The 14,823-nt window shown below is 57.6% G+C and overlaps 3 gene segments (V, D, J or C); all 3 read right to left on the bottom strand.

The window, feature by feature from the left end:
* Positions 1-6,276, bottom strand: LOC132222247 (probable non-functional immunoglobulin lambda variable 5-48). The segment is given in 3 exon segments: positions 1-41; positions 2,239-2,619; positions 6,211-6,276. Coding segments are annotated over 3 exon segments (468 nt in total).
* A 4,190-nt stretch (positions 6,277-10,466) lies between these two features.
* On the bottom strand, positions 10,467-11,866 carry LOC132222246 (immunoglobulin lambda variable 5-45-like). The segment is given in 3 exon segments: positions 10,467-10,631; positions 11,271-11,707; positions 11,808-11,866. Coding segments are annotated over 3 exon segments (648 nt in total).
* Positions 11,867-13,855: 1,989 nt separating this feature from the next.
* Positions 13,856-14,463, bottom strand: LOC132221912 (immunoglobulin lambda variable 1-40-like). The segment is given in 2 exon segments: positions 13,856-14,238; positions 14,350-14,463. Coding segments are annotated over 2 exon segments (426 nt in total).
* Between the last annotated feature and the right edge of the window lie 360 nt (positions 14,464-14,823).

The following is a 14,823-nucleotide window of genomic DNA, read 5'->3' as shown; positions in this document are numbered from 1 at the left end:
CTAGTCCTGCCCCAGGGTCACCCTGCTGTCCCCTGGGGGATCTAGAAAGAGGCAGATGCTGGGCCCCCACACAGACTGTCTGCCTCCTCCTCCGCTTCATCGAGGTTCTAGTGACCTCCTTCCGGACCTGGGGTTCTGGGATGGAGTGGCCCAGGGCAGGAGAGAGAGAATGAGGGAAGGAGGAAGGGAGGGAGAGAGGAGGGAGGGAGGGAGGGCGAGCACCATATTTCAACTTATGTAAATAAAGGCTTAGACACCAAGGGCAGAGCCTGCAGCTTCTGACTTAGGACCCTGGATGGCAGGTCAGAAGGTGGCAGAAGTGATGGGCGAGGACCGCCCGAGCCTTTCACTCTCTCATCTCCCCATGGGGAAACTCGGGGTTCAGGGGTGAGGAGGTGGGGAGGACACGTGACCGTGCTGGGGAGTCCCCGGGACTCTGTGCCGAGGCCTCACTGCTGACGTTGAGAAAGCCCCTCTGAGGTGTCTCCTCTGCCGTGTGCATGGAGCAGCGGAGATCATTTTTCTAGCAAACTTATTAGTGTCCTGTGTCTGTTTTGTAAATTGGATCCATGAGGGAGGGCTGGGATAGGAGACAAGTGTGGGTGTCAGAGCTGAGGGCTCATGTGGCTCCTGGGCCCCAGGTGCAGGGAAGTCACACTTGAGTGAGGACCTGCCTGCCCAAGTGTGCAGGGGCCAGTAGAGTGTGTTCCCAGCTGCCTGGCCCAGAGCCCTGAGCTCTCAGTCCCAGTGCACCAGCGCCCCCTGCTGGTCCCAGAGCACCTGTCCTCCAGCCCATTTCCTCCACCCAGCCCTCCTGGGAGGGCTCTGGGTTTTGCACCTGGATTTTTTTTTAAATATAATTTTTATTGATTTCAGAGAGGAAGGGAGAGGGAGAAACAGAAACACCAATGATGAGAGAGGATCACCAGTCAGCTGCCTCCTGCATGCCCCCTACCCGGGATGGAGCCAGCAACCTTGGCATGTGCCCTGACCGGGAATCCGGAATCGAACCCTGACCTCCTGGTTCAGAGGTTGATGCCCCACCACTGAGCCACACTGGCCAGGCTCAGTGCTCTTTCTTAAGGATCTGTAGTCATGTGTATTCTCACGCCCAGTGGGATCCCCAGTAGAGAGCTTGCAGAAAGCAGCCAATCAATGATTCTCTCATCATTGATGTTTTCATCTCTCTCCCACCCCCTTTCTCTCTGAAATCAATAAAAAAATATTTTTGAAAAAATAATAAAATAAAATTCCTTTCTATTTTCATACCCCGATAATTACATTATTTTTCTCACGGAATTTTTTTTTTTTTTTAGCAGGTGATCTGTGTCAACTGAAGTCCAGGTCAGGGCGGTTTCTTGTCCTGCTGATGCCTGTGACGAGTACGTAAGGGAGCTGTCCGGCTGTGAGTTCCTTCCATAGTTCCTCAGTGCGTTTTATTCTAATTCCATTGCGTGGTGAGTCAGGGCTTTATGGAGCCTGTATTCCCTGTGACACAAACTGTCCACCCCTTCTCTGGCCCTCACAGCGTCCTCCCCTGTGATTCCAGGGGGTCTCTGAGCACGAGGAGATGGTACAAATTCCGGGCTTTTGATTGGCTGACAAAGACAGTGAGACAATTAGACAGGTGAGCATTCTTGCTGCTTTCAGTTTGAAGACCCAACAGGACCCTAGGTCCGGGGTGGGAATGAGAACTGGGGTTTGGTGGGAAAAGAACGAATGTTCCTTATTTCAAGGGGGAAAGGTTGGCCCTCAGTCTCTAGTTTTACTCCTCACAGAGAACAGGCCGCATTTCCATGCCATCCTAACTATGATGGTTTTGGTTGTGTTTCTGTTCTTCTGGCCCTTGAGATGCGTGGGACAGAACACTGAGAGTAGACCCATCACGGATGAAAGAGACTTCCAGGAAAGAGTTGCATATACACAGGTTATTTTAAAATGTTCAGTTGTCATAACCCAAAACTCTGGGAGAACTAGGTTTTTTTGGTTTTATTGTTTATTTTTTTAATCCTCACCTGAGGGTTTTTTTCCATTGATTTTTAGAAAGAGTGGAAGAGAGAGGGAAAGACAGAGAGAAACATCGATGTGAGAGAAACACATCGATGGGTTGCCTCCTGCATGAGCCCCGACCAGGGCCTGGGTCGGATAGAAGCCTGCAACCAAGGTACGTGCCCTTGACAGGAATCAAAACCAGGACCCTTCAGTCTGCAGGCCGAAGCTCTATCCACTGATCTAAACCTGCTAGGGCGGAGGGAGAGGTTTTTGTCCCACTTCCCCATCTGTGTGTGTCACTGTGACAAGTGTTATTGTGCCCGATCAGACAGTAATAGTCCGTCTCATCCTCAGGCTGCAGCCCCGAGATGAGCAGGTGCCCTGCATTGGCCGAAGTGTCTTTAGATCCAGAGAAGCGGCTGGGGACCCCGGAGCCCTGGTTCTTATCTGAGTCTGAGTTATATCTCAGGAGGTACCGGGGAGGGCTCCCAGGCTTCTGCTGGAACCAGTATATATATTTGTTACCAATACTGACATCACGGCTCAGGGTGCAGGTGAGTCTGGCTGTGGCTCCCTGAGATGCAGAGAGGGAGGGCGGCTGAGTCACCACAAACTGGGAAAGGGACCCTGTGAACACAGATAATCATGGGTGAGGACTCAGGGACCCAAAGAAAGTTTTTCAAGACACTGAGCTAGAGAGGAGTGATGCTGGGGGGTAAGCCGGGTCCCAGGCCTGTCCCTACCTGTGCAGTGAGAGAGGAGCGCAAGGAGCAGAGGAGTCCAGGCCATGGTGCTCACAGCCCTGAGCCCACAGTGGGGCTGGGCTGCCCAGGCCTCCTTTTCTCCCCCACCCTCTGCCAGGGGAGGGGCTGCCATGCAAATGGGGGTCCCTCCAGGGACTGCCCAGCCCCTCCCTGGGCCCTGGGGCTGGAGCTCAGCTCACACCCCAGACTGAGGGGCATGGAGGTGGGCTCACCCCTTGGGGGGGCCTGGGGGGAAGCACCTGCTGAGACAGCACAGAGGCTGTTGCTCAGGGGGCGCTGCCAGCACAGACACAGCTGGTCCCCATCAGGGCGCACAGGGCCTAGCCCCCAGGTCCAGGCTCCTGTGAGTGGAAAGTCCTTAGTGAGCAGCTGGGTGGGGGCCACAGGGCGATCCCACAGCGCCCCCTGCTGGCCGCAGCACACACTACATCGCCCTGGTCCAAAGGCCTGAGGCCCAGCTGGTGTCTGCAGCTCCCAGGCCACTGTCCCTGTTCCTGGTCTGAGTGGCACAGACACAGCGCTCACTGCAGCGTCTCACTCCTGGGCCCAGCCTGGGAGGTGCCAGCACGGACGTGACTGATAAATTAATTTGGTTTCGGTTCCAGTGAAGGTGCTGCCACGTTAATGCCCAGTGAGCTCTTTATCCAACGTCCCACGTGATGACTCGTCCATCTGGCTTGAGGGGCTCCTAGGGGCTGTTCAGGGAAACGATGGGAGGAGATTTCCAGGACCAGGCTCAGTGGTGTCTTCAAGGCCAGTGTAGCGACCATTTACCTCTGCGCTGCCTTCACAGCTCGCCGAGACCTGATGTAGGTGAGTGAGTGGGAGAGAGTGAGGGCTTCGGGGGCTCCCAGGGACCAGGGGGAGTGGAGCGAGCCTCCTGACTGTAGACGGTGCCGTGATGTCGGCGTGGGGCTCCCTTTCCCTGTGTCACACTCCTCGATAGGCCTGGGTCTCAGGAGCCCTGACACTCCTTTCTGTTTAAACAAACAGAAGAACCCCTCCTTCCTTCCTTCCTTCCTTCCTTCCTTCCTTCCTTCCTTCCTTCCTTCCTTCCTTCCTTCCTTCCTTCCTTCCTTCCTTCCTTCCTTCCTCATTGTCTGGCTGTAGGGACTCTCCCAATCCAGAGGCCACTAGGACGTCCCCAGCTGGGAGGAACCCCAGGCCAAACCCAGGGCAGAGCCACAGCCCCACCTGCTGGTCACGTGCCCAGGCGCAGTGTCCTCCAGGAACTGAGGCTAAATGCCCAGAAATCTGTCACCAGCATTGGTCAGTGAGGAAGGTTCTTGGGTCTGATTGAAAGAATATTATTACACAAGGGGCCCGGTGCATGAAATTCGTGCACTGGGGGGGGGGGGTGTCCCTCAGCCCAGCCTGCCCCCTCTCACATACTGGGAGCCCTCAGGCATTGACCACCATCACCCTCCAATCGCCTGATCGGCCCCTTGCCCAGCCCTGACCCTCCGCCAGAGGTGTCAGGCTTAGACAGGGGACCCCCATCTCCCCCCGATCACTGGCCCTGACCCCCGCCCAGGCCTGAGGCCTCTGGCCCAGGAATCATGCCTGGCAGGGGACCCCCATCTCCCTCTGATCGCTTGCTCCACCCCCCGCCCAAGCCTGATGCCTCTGACCCAGGCTTCAGGCCTGGCCAAGGGGACCATCATATCCCCCCAATCCCCGACTCTGCCCCCCACCCAGGCCTGATGCCTCAGCCAGAGGAGTTGACCCTCATCACCCTCCGATCACCAATCACCGGATCGGCCCCTTGACCAGGCCTGAGGCCTCCGGCAGAGGTGTCAGGCCTGGGCAGGGGACCCCCAGGTCCCCGCGGTTGCAGCCTCCACCCCAGCCCAGGCCTAACACCTCTGGCTGAGGCGTCCGGCCTGGGCAGCGGAGACCCGCAGCTGCAGCGGCCCCGTGATTGTGGGCTTCGCTTTAGGCCCAGGCAAGGGACCCCTAGCTCCTGGGACTGCCAGCTTCAACCGTGCCCAGCTCCCATCGCTGGCTCCACCCCTACTTCCTGCTATCACTGGCCAGGGCGGAAAACGCACCTGATTCTCTGATCATGCCCCCCAGCTCTTAGCTCCCCCCTGGGTTTCCGATCACTGTCAGTGGCAGGGGGCTTCTTCCTGCTTTCCCTTTCGCCTCCCTGCATTGTGCCTACATATGCAACTTAACCGCCATCTTGTTGGCAGTTAACTGCCAATCTTAGTTGGCAGTTAATTTGCATATAGCCCTGACTAGCCAATGAAAAGGGTAGCATCGTACGCCAATTACCATTTTTCTCTTTTATTAGTGTAGATTCTCTGTGCTGGTAGAGGCTTACACATGAGAGTGGGAAGGCATCCAGAAATAAACACTCTTTTGAGCATAACAGCCTCTATCAGTCACATGAAAGAGGGACTGTGTCGCTATCTGGGACACTGGGGAGCTGGTCTCCTCTCAGAGGAGGCCTTTATGGTGCATCTAGAGACGTGAGTAAACTCTGTTCTCTATGCGGAGTCGCTGCAGAAGAGGCCCAATAGGACGCAAGGCTTCTCCAACCGGGAGGGGACCGGGGGTTGGGGAGCAGTGGGGATGGGAGAGCAGCACAGCAGGTACGAAGCCACGTGGTTGGAAAAGAACAATGTAGGAGGGAAGGAGGAGGCGGGCTGCACGCGGCTGGGCACAGGGAGTCTCCAGGACTCTGGACCAGAAAACACTCTGAGGGCGGAAAGGAGGAAGGACATGGGGTAACCGGGAGGGTTCTGGGGCGAGTGACCACTCAAATGGTCCCTCTTTAGCCATAAGGATCGGGTCTTACATGGTTTCTCCCTTAACAAGGAGGTGAAGGTCTGAGAGGCAATTAGAAATACTGCCTCACACGTTCATAAAAAGTGGCTCACACCCAGTCTTCACGTGAAATGTGTGATGCTGAGTGTCCTAAGGGCGTTGAGGGATTTAGACACCACCAGCAGGGGCCATGGTCAGGCCAGGAGAGCGGAGAGGAGGTTTTTGTCTCACTTCCCTGTGGGTCTGGACCACTGTGAGTGTTAGAGCTGCCATCCCACGTGTTACAGTAATACTCAGCCTGGTCCTCAGGCTGCAGCCCCGAGATGGTCAGGAGCCCCACATTGGCCGAGGCATCTTTGGATCCAGAGAAGCGGCTGGGGACCCCAGAGCCCTGGCCCTTATCTGAGTCTGAATAGTAGGACAGGAGGAAACGGGGAGGGCTCCCTGGCTTCTGCTGGTGCCAGGATATCCAGTAGTTGCCAACATTGAAGCCACTGCTGAGGGTGCAGGTGAGCCTGGCTGTGGCTCCCGGAGATGCAGAGAGGGAGGGCGGCTGAGTCAGCACCGGCTGGGAGAGGGACCCTGCAGACACAGACACTGTCAGTGACGGGCAGGGTCCAGGGGAAGTTTCCCAGGAGCCTGAGCAGGAAGGGAAGAAGCCGGGTGCCAGGCCTGTCCCTACCTGTGCAGTGAGAGAGGAGCGCGAGGAGCAGAGGAGTCCAGGCCATGGTGCTCACAGCCCTGAGCCCACAGTGGGGCTGGGCTGCCCAGGCCTCCTTTTCTCCCCACCCTCTGCCAGGGGAGGGGCTGCCATGCAAATGAGGTCCGTCCAGGGACTGCCCAGCCCCTCCCTGGGCCCTGGGGCTGAAGCTCAGCTCACACCCCAGACTGAGGGGCATGGAGGTGGGCTCACCCCTTGGGGGGCCCTGAGGGGAAGCACCTGCTGAGACAGCACAGAGGCTGTTGCTCAGGGGGCGCTGCCAGCACAGACACAGCTGGTCCCCATCAGGGCGCACAGGGCCCAGCGCCCAGGTCCAGGCTCCTGTGAGTGGAAGGAAAGTCCTTAGTGAGCAGCTGGGTGGGGGCCACAGGGCGATCCCACAGCGCCCCCTGCTGGCCTCAGCACACACTACATCGCCCTGGTCCAAAGCCCTGGGCCCAGCTGGTGTCTGCAGCTCCCAGGCCACTGTCTGTTCCCACATCTGGTCTGACTGGCACAGAGGCTGGCGCTCACTGCAGCGTCTCACTCCTGGGCCCAGCCTGGGAGGTGCCAGCACGGACGTGACTGGGAGGTGCTGGTCTGGGAGGCAGTTAGAGATGCGGCCTCACTCGTTCATAAACAGTCAGCTGTGCCCCAGCCTTCAGGGGAGGTCATGGTGCTGAGGGTCCTGAGGGCGGGGGGCTGAGAAGGGACATGAGCCTGGGACACAGCCCTGGGCTCCTCCCTCTTCACAGACGGGAGGGGCTCCTGACACGCATGTCACTCACTCAGTCTGTCTCTGTGGACTCGCTCATCCGTCCCGTGAACGGGGGGTTGTTGGCTGATGATGCAGTGCCTTCTGCGCTGGGCCCTCTGTGATGAGCTGGGTGTGGGATTAGGGGGAGCAGTCTCTTCGTCGTCCCCACGCAATGGCCACACAAAGAGCTGAAGACACTGAATGTGTGTGGGGGGGCCATGGCAGATCGATGGAGGGGAAAAGTCACAGGAAACCATCAATAATAATAATCAGTAATTTGTGTAATATTCGGTCTGGCCCTTTAAGAACACAGCCATGGGATGTCGGTGAGACCCTTAGACACCAGCCTTCCTGTCCAGGCCCCTGGAGAAACGCTGGGGAAGCCCCGGAAGATCTTCCTTCTGGTTCCAGGATGGACCTCCCCTCAGAGCAGGGCCTGCAGGCACCATCGTGTCCCTCAGGCCTCCCCGCCCGAGTCTGCAGAGGGCGCTCCTGACCTGGGGGTGAGGACAGTGACCTTCCTCCTCCAGACTCAGCTGTGCTCTACTCTGTCTGTCCTGCCCCCAGGGAAGCTGCCAGAACCTGTGACCTCCTGCTGACCCGGGGGTGTGGGTGGGAGACGGCAAGGGGATGAGCTACCAACTCATTTCTCTTGTGCTCACTGAACAGGATCCTCTGAAATGTAACGATGATGATGATGATAATTCAACCTGGAGTCAGCACCTCCCGGGAGAGACTGGGAGCCCAGGAAGGGGACTCACACCCCCGGGCTGTGCTGGGAGGAGGGCGGGGCCCTGGGGTGGGCTGGTCAGTGATGCTCAGCCTCATCCTCAAGCTGTGACAGGGGCCTCTGCGCTAGCTGACATGGGATCAAAAAGAGAGCCAACATTTCTTTCTTTTTTTAAATATATTTTTATTGATTTCAGAGAGGAAGGAAGAGGCAGAGAGAGAGAGAGAGAGAAGCATCAATGATGACAGAGGATCATCGACTGGCTGCCGCATGCACACCCCCACTGGGGAAGGTGCATGTAACCTGGGCATGTCCCCTGACCCGGGATACAACCCTGACGTCCTGGTTCACATGTCGACGCTCAACCACTGAGCCCCAGCGACCGGGCTGAGGACCCCCATGTCCTGAGGATGTGGTTGTGTCATTGGGGCAGAGTGTTGCTGAGATGTCACCGGTGCTGGTGCATAAAAATGACGCCTTTCTCCCCAGTGCTGCTGCCTGGGCCGGGGCACTTGGCCGGGGCTGTCTGTCCTGGTCCCGGTCCCTGGAGAAGCTGGAGGATCAGGGGAGATGCAGGGACCCGTGTGCACAGGCAGGGTCCTGAATGAATCTGAATCAGCCTCCTCCAATGTCTCCATGGGAACCTTCATCCCTGAGGAATGTTACCTGTGAGAACGTGAACATGGCACACATTCCATGAGCAACAAATCATTAGAAACGCTGACCTGACGTCAAAGCTGTGACACTGTCAGGACCCCGGGTCCAAGCATCACCCGGTGCCAGCGGGACACCTATCAGCACAGTCATGGCTGAGCCACGACTGGGTGGAGCCACCAGCAGGGGCCAAGGTCAGGCCAGGAGAGCAGAGAGGAGGTTTTTGTCTCACTTCCCAGGCCTCCTTTTCTCCCCCACCCTCTGCCAGAGGAGGGGCTGCCATGCAAATGAGGGTCCCACCAGGGACTGCCCAGCCCCTCCCTGGGTCCTGGGGCTGGAGCTCAGCTCACACCCCAGACTGAGGGGCATGGAGGTGGGCTCACCCCATGGGGGCCCCTGGGAGGAAGCACCTGCTGAGACCACACACAGGTGCCTGCTCAGGGGGCGCTGCCAGGCCCCCAAGGACAGCAGGGAGCCCACAGTGCAGGTGCCTGTGTGTGAAGGTCTCACTGAACAGCTGTGTGCTGATCGCCTGGCAGCCCCACAGCGCCCCCTGCTGGTGGGAGGACACACCCTCCTCTGCCCCAAAGCCCTGAGAGCCCAGCTGGCTGTGGGCTCCCAGGTCCCTGTCCCTGTTCCCACACCCAAGGTCTGAGCCCAGACACTGCGATGGGATCTCTGTGCGGATCCCTCAGCGTTTCACTCCCAGGTCCGCGCCTGTGTGATGAGCTCAAACAGTCACAAATGACAAATGAATGTGGTTTCTCTTCCAGTGAAGATGCTGCACAAATTCATGCACAGTGAGCCTCGTGTCCAGCGTCACAGGTGAGGGAGCTGCTCAGGTGTGATGAGCTCCCGGGGGCTGTTCAGGTCAATGAAGGAGAGAGGAACTTTCCAGAAAAACCCTCAGGGTCACATTCATAGAAGGACCATTCAGCAAACAGTTCAAACCCTTTAAGGCATTTGCAGTTTCATACACATCTGATCTGAGTTAGGGATTCATTAAAAAGTAACACAGTTTCATCGGCTTCACATTTACCAGGGGAGCTCGCAGCACGTGGGAGTTGTTGAATTTCAGGAACTGACTTTATATTCTTCCATCTGTGTGTTCTGCTGGCCTGTGTCACGTGTGTCTTGCACCGATTTTCTCTTTGCGGTGCTAACATGTTTATACGTTAAAATCCCCGTCTGCATTTCCTGACATGTTTCCTCATTTGGGGAAGAAGCTGGACGTGGCTTGTGCTGTGTGTGCGGATGTGGGGAAGCCTGGGCAGTGAGCACAGAAGCCACGCCTCCTCCCTGCGCCCGAATCCGCCTCGGCCTCAACCTGCAGATGCCCCCACGGTCCCCACACTGAGGCTCACGGGGATGCTGGTCGGTGCCAGTGACCAGGAAACCGCGTCCCTCGGGCGCTCTCTCCTCAGACACTAGAGCCTGGTCCCTTCTGCTCAGGCAGGTCCCCCAGCCCAGAACCCTCAGTGAGGCCCCCCTGCTCCTCCCCTCCACCCCCAAATCTTCAGCTCCCCTCGAAGCCCCGCCTGCTGGCCCTTCCTCATGTCAAACTGGTGCCCTGCACGTGCCCAGCTCCCCCAGCGCCCTGGCTGCCCTGTTCCTGCAAAACCTCGGTCCCTGTCCCTTCAGGTCCTCCTGCTGTCCACAGGTCCTCTGGGTGCCCTTCAGGCTGAGGCTGTCTCTATCGAGCATCTTGGGAAGGCGGGTCGTGTTCTCTATGTAACTCCTCGTGATAAACACGGAATGACTTCATCCTGGAATTCTGTGACGCATCAAAACCCAGCAGTCAGCAGCCACACGGGGTCCAGCAGAAGTCTGGCCGGGCCCCCAGGACACTGACTTATGACAGAAACAAGAGACCGCCTGGACCCCCGCCCAGGAACCCAAGGTTCTCAGGCTCCATCCAGGAGGCACAGCTGCCCTGACCCTCTCAGGGGTCCAGCCTGAGGACCAGGCCCAGCACCCTGCCCCCTACTGGTCCCTGATGCAGAGCCCGCCAGCCCTCCCCACCCCAGCCTCCCAGAGGGCACCCTGACTTTGCCCTTGGATCCCTGTGATGTCACCTCCCAGCACAGAGGCAGTCGCTCACTCCATGGGCTGGGGCCTCAGGCACCGGCTCCTGCGAACTAAGGGGCCTGGCTGCTGCGAGCAGGACGCGTTCACAGCTCCCCCGCGGCGAGGCATCAGGGCCGCCCTGGCGGCGCCTTTAGCTTCGGCCACTTGTGCGGTGCCTTCCGCATGTCGGACCCTCTGGACCAAGGTCAAGGCTTAAACCTCTACGCGGCCCTCGGTCAGTTCACACCGAGGAGGAGCCATGTGAGTCGCCCTCACAAGGCGGCGGGTGATGCTGTCATCATTGTTGGGAGAAACCCTGGGCGACCCTCCCCCTGCCCGGGTCCCGGCTCTTCAGGTCTGTCTCAGGCACTACAGGCCACACCGTCGCAGAAACGGTGTTCGCTTCTCCGTTCCGCACACTCGGCTTTAATTTTTCCTCTCAGCTTTATCCTCGAGGAGCTCATATGCATGTGGCTGCAGATGGGATGTTGTTATTTTCACATTTTGATAGTTCCCGGCTGTTATACAGAATACACTTCATTACTGTAGGTGGGTTTTAATGCAAAATTCATATATGAGCCCTCGGACCAGGATCCTCTCTCAGTCACTCCTCAACTCTGAGCTGAGCTCGACCTGAATGAATGTGACTCAGCCTCCTCCATTGTCTCCATGGGAACCTTCATCCCTGAGGAATGTTACCTGTGAGACCGTAAGCCTGGCACACATTCCATGAGCAACAAATCAATGGAAACGCTGACCTGACGTCAAAGCTGTGACCCTGTCCGGACCCCGGGTCCCAGCATCACCCAGTGCCGGATGGACACCTATCAGCACAGTCACGGCTGAGCCAGAACTGGGCGGAGCCGGAGCAGGGGCCAAGGTCAGGCCAGGAGAGCGGAGAGGAGTTTTTTGTCTCACTTCCCTGTGGGTCTGCACCACTGTGTGACTCGAAGAGCTGCCGTCCCATAATTTACAGTAATAGTCGGCCTCGTCCTCAGGCTGCAGCCCCGAGATGGTCAGGACCCCCGCATTGGCCGAGGCGTCTTTGGATCCAGAGAAGCGGCTGGGGACCCCGGAGCCCTGGTGCTTATCTGAGTCTGATTTATACCATAGGAGGTACCGGGGAGGGCTCCCTGGCTTCTGCTGGAACCAGGAAATGCCATAGCTGCCAACACTGGAGCCACTGCTCAGGGTGCAGGTGAGTCTGGCTGTGGCTCCCGGAGATGCAGAGAGGGAGGGCGGCTGAGTCACCACAATCTGGGAGAGGGACCCTGCAGACACAGACACTGTCAGTGATGGGCAGGGAACAGGGGACGTTTCCCAGGAGCCTGAGCAGGAAGGGAAGGAGCCTGGTCCCAGGCCTGTCCCTACCTGTGCAGTGAGAGAGGAGCGCGAGGAGCAGAGGAGTCCAGGCCATGGTGCTCACAGCCCTGAGCCCACAGTGGGGCTGGGCTGACCAGGCCTCCTTTTCTCCCCCACCCTCTGCCAGAGGAGGGGCTGCCATGCAAATGGGGGTCCCTCCAGGGACTGCCCAGCCCCTTTCTGGGCCCTGGGGCTGGAGCTCAGCTCACACCCCAGACTGAGGAGCATGGAGGTGGGTTCACCCCTTGGGGGCCCCGGGAGGAAGCACCTGCTGGGACCACACCAGGGTCCCTGCTCAGAGGATGTGGCTGCTGCTTTCCCTTCAGGGAGCACAGAGCATGGCCATGGGGCTCCTGTCAGTAAATGGTCCTCACTGAGCAGCTTGCATGAACCTCAGAGAAGTCCCACAGTGCCGCCTGCTGGTCACATGTGCAAAAATAAAAACATGAAAATGCTAAGATTTCTAACCTTTATTTAAACATTAGAGTACAGGTGCCCAAAATTCATGCACCGGTAGGGTCCCTAGGCCTGGCTGGTGATCAGGGCCAATCAGATTCCCCACTTCCCGGCCTCCTCCTTCCTTCTCACCCTCAGCGCCCTGCCTGTGCTCGCTCGCCATGTTCCACATTGGCCATTGTTGGTCAGCGCATGTCATAGGGAGCCATTGAACTGCCAGGCTCCCGGTCAAACTCCCGAGGGGACACTTTGCATAGTAGCCTTTTATACAAATAGATAGATAGATGATAGATAGATAGATAGATAGATAGATAGATAGATAACATGCTTACTTTCCTTAGAAGACACAAGTGTGGCTGCAGCAACGATGGAATAAGTAAGAGCCCAATGTTCTTATAAAACAGAAAATGCTGAGGGACGACTTCCCGGAATTGGGAAAGGCACCGTTTCACAGGCCCTGTACAGGTCAGCAGATCAAATGGTTCCAATTCATTTACATCCAAATTTCTCTAAAACATTTAAGAAGATGTAACCTGTCCTTGTTGGTTTTAAAGCCGTTGTCACAGCGACACATGCTTCTGGAAAATGATAGAAAACTAAAAATGACGGGACAATCATGCTAGATGTGGACACAGATGTCCTAAGTAACATGTCAGTACGGAGGTTCCAGGTCAGAATGAGCTGATGGGCAATGACCAAGGAGCCAGCAGCCGGTACAGGATTTTAACAAGATTCCCAGGTGATTCGAATGTGCAGCCAAGGTTGAGAACCAATGGTCTAGGGGGTTAATAAAGCTGCTAGAGACTTCCACGGGCTGGTTTTTTGGAAACAGAAGATTCAGATTTATTTTAATTTATTTTTTAATTGAGATGTAATTGACATTAATTAGTGTCAGGTGTACGACATAATGCCGCTGTGCAGTGTCTACTGCAAAGCCATCCCAGAATACATTGCCTTGACCTCAGCCATCAGACGTGGCTGCAAGTTCTGCTATTTCTTGTACTGAGGACAGGTAAGAGCCAGTCTCTCAGCTGCTTTCACAGACACAGTGTGACAGCGCTCCCTGCCGGGTCCCCATGCTGTCCACACTCCCAGAGCCAGGTGGTCACAGCCGGAAGTGTCTCCTCCTGGACCCTTCACCCACTGGGACCACCCCCTTCAGGGCCCACATGGCACCCCCCAATCTGCTATAGTGACAGCTGTGAGTTGCTGATTTTTGTGCTTAAAATCACAGAGCAAATGCAAATCAGTTGCACGGCTTAAAGGGAGTAGATCCTGATGGGATGGAAGAGGCCAGGGGTCCTTCCAGCACAGCACACAGCGCTGAGCCCCAGGCAGGGGCGGGCCAGACAGCTGTCACTCATCTCAGCCTCCCAGGCGCAGGGAGTGCAGCCCAGGGGGAGGGAACGGGGCCCATGGGTGGGGAGAGGCCTTCCCTTCCTCCAGGACCCTGAGCTGGGAAAGCGCTGCTCTGAGTGACATGGAGGCCGGAGGGGAGGGAGGACCGTTCACCCCCAGGCAGGGTCCCCGGATGAACCTGGGCCCAGGGCGTCAGCGAGGGAATAAGCAGAAGCCACAGGTCACAGGCTGAGCTGAACAGGCAGCTGCTGGAGAGCTCACCCCCTCGCAGACCAGAGGGGTTTTTGTCTCACTTCCCCACAGGCCTGCAGCACTGTGGGACCATTGATACTATCGTCCCATGAGTCGCAGTAATAGACGGCCTCGTCCTCAGCCTGCAGCCCCGTGATGGTCAGGGAGGCCGAGTTGCCAGACTTGGAGCCAGAGAATCGGTCCGGAATCCCTGAGGGTCTACTGTTAGTACCATAGATGAGGAGTTTGGGGGCCTTTCCTGGGAGCTGCTGGTACCAGTGCACATTATTACCCCCAATGTTGGAGCTGCTTCCAGTGCAGGAGATGGTGACCCTGTCGCCCGGGGAGCCCGACACTGAGGACGGCTGAGTCAGCACAGACTGGGCCCAGGATCCTGCAAGAGGGGGAGACACAGAGATGGTGAGTCTGGGTCTAGAGACAAGAGGAGGAAGCAGGGCCCATGTGTCTTCCCAAGGCCCCTTCCCCTGTCCCCTCATCCAGTCACCTGTGCAGTGAGCCAGGAGGGTGAGGAGGAGAGGGGCCCAGGCCATGGTGGAGGTCATCCCTGAGTCCTGCCTCCTGAGGCCCCACAGCTGAAGCAGAGCTCCCCACACCTCTCCCTTCCCCTCTTCATAGTCTGGGGGAGGGAGGGCCCACTCATGCAAATGAGGACCCCCTGGTTTTGATCCCTTCCTAGGTCCTGGGCCCTGGTTTGGGTCCCTGTGCCTGAGGATGACAGGGTGAGGGCAGGGGTGGGGCTGTGTGGGGCCCAGGGGGTGGCAGGTCACAGCTGTGAGCCCTGAGCACAGGGCACCAGGCAGGGCCAGGGAACAGGTTGCAGCTCTGATGAGCCCAGCCCTTCAGCAGCAGCCCCTGAGTGCCCCCTGGTGCCCAGGCCTGGATGCACCACTGTGTCCCCTGCTGACTGAGCCCATGAGGGACAGGTCCTGCCTCCCCCAGCTCTGTGCTCTGACCCCCT

The sequence above is a fragment of the Myotis daubentonii genome, chromosome 19 (assembly GCF_963259705.1).
Source record: "Myotis daubentonii chromosome 19, mMyoDau2.1, whole genome shotgun sequence".
Lineage (NCBI taxonomy): Eukaryota > Metazoa > Chordata > Mammalia > Chiroptera > Vespertilionidae > Myotis > Myotis daubentonii.
This window is presented reverse-complemented; position numbering and strand designations above follow the sequence as displayed.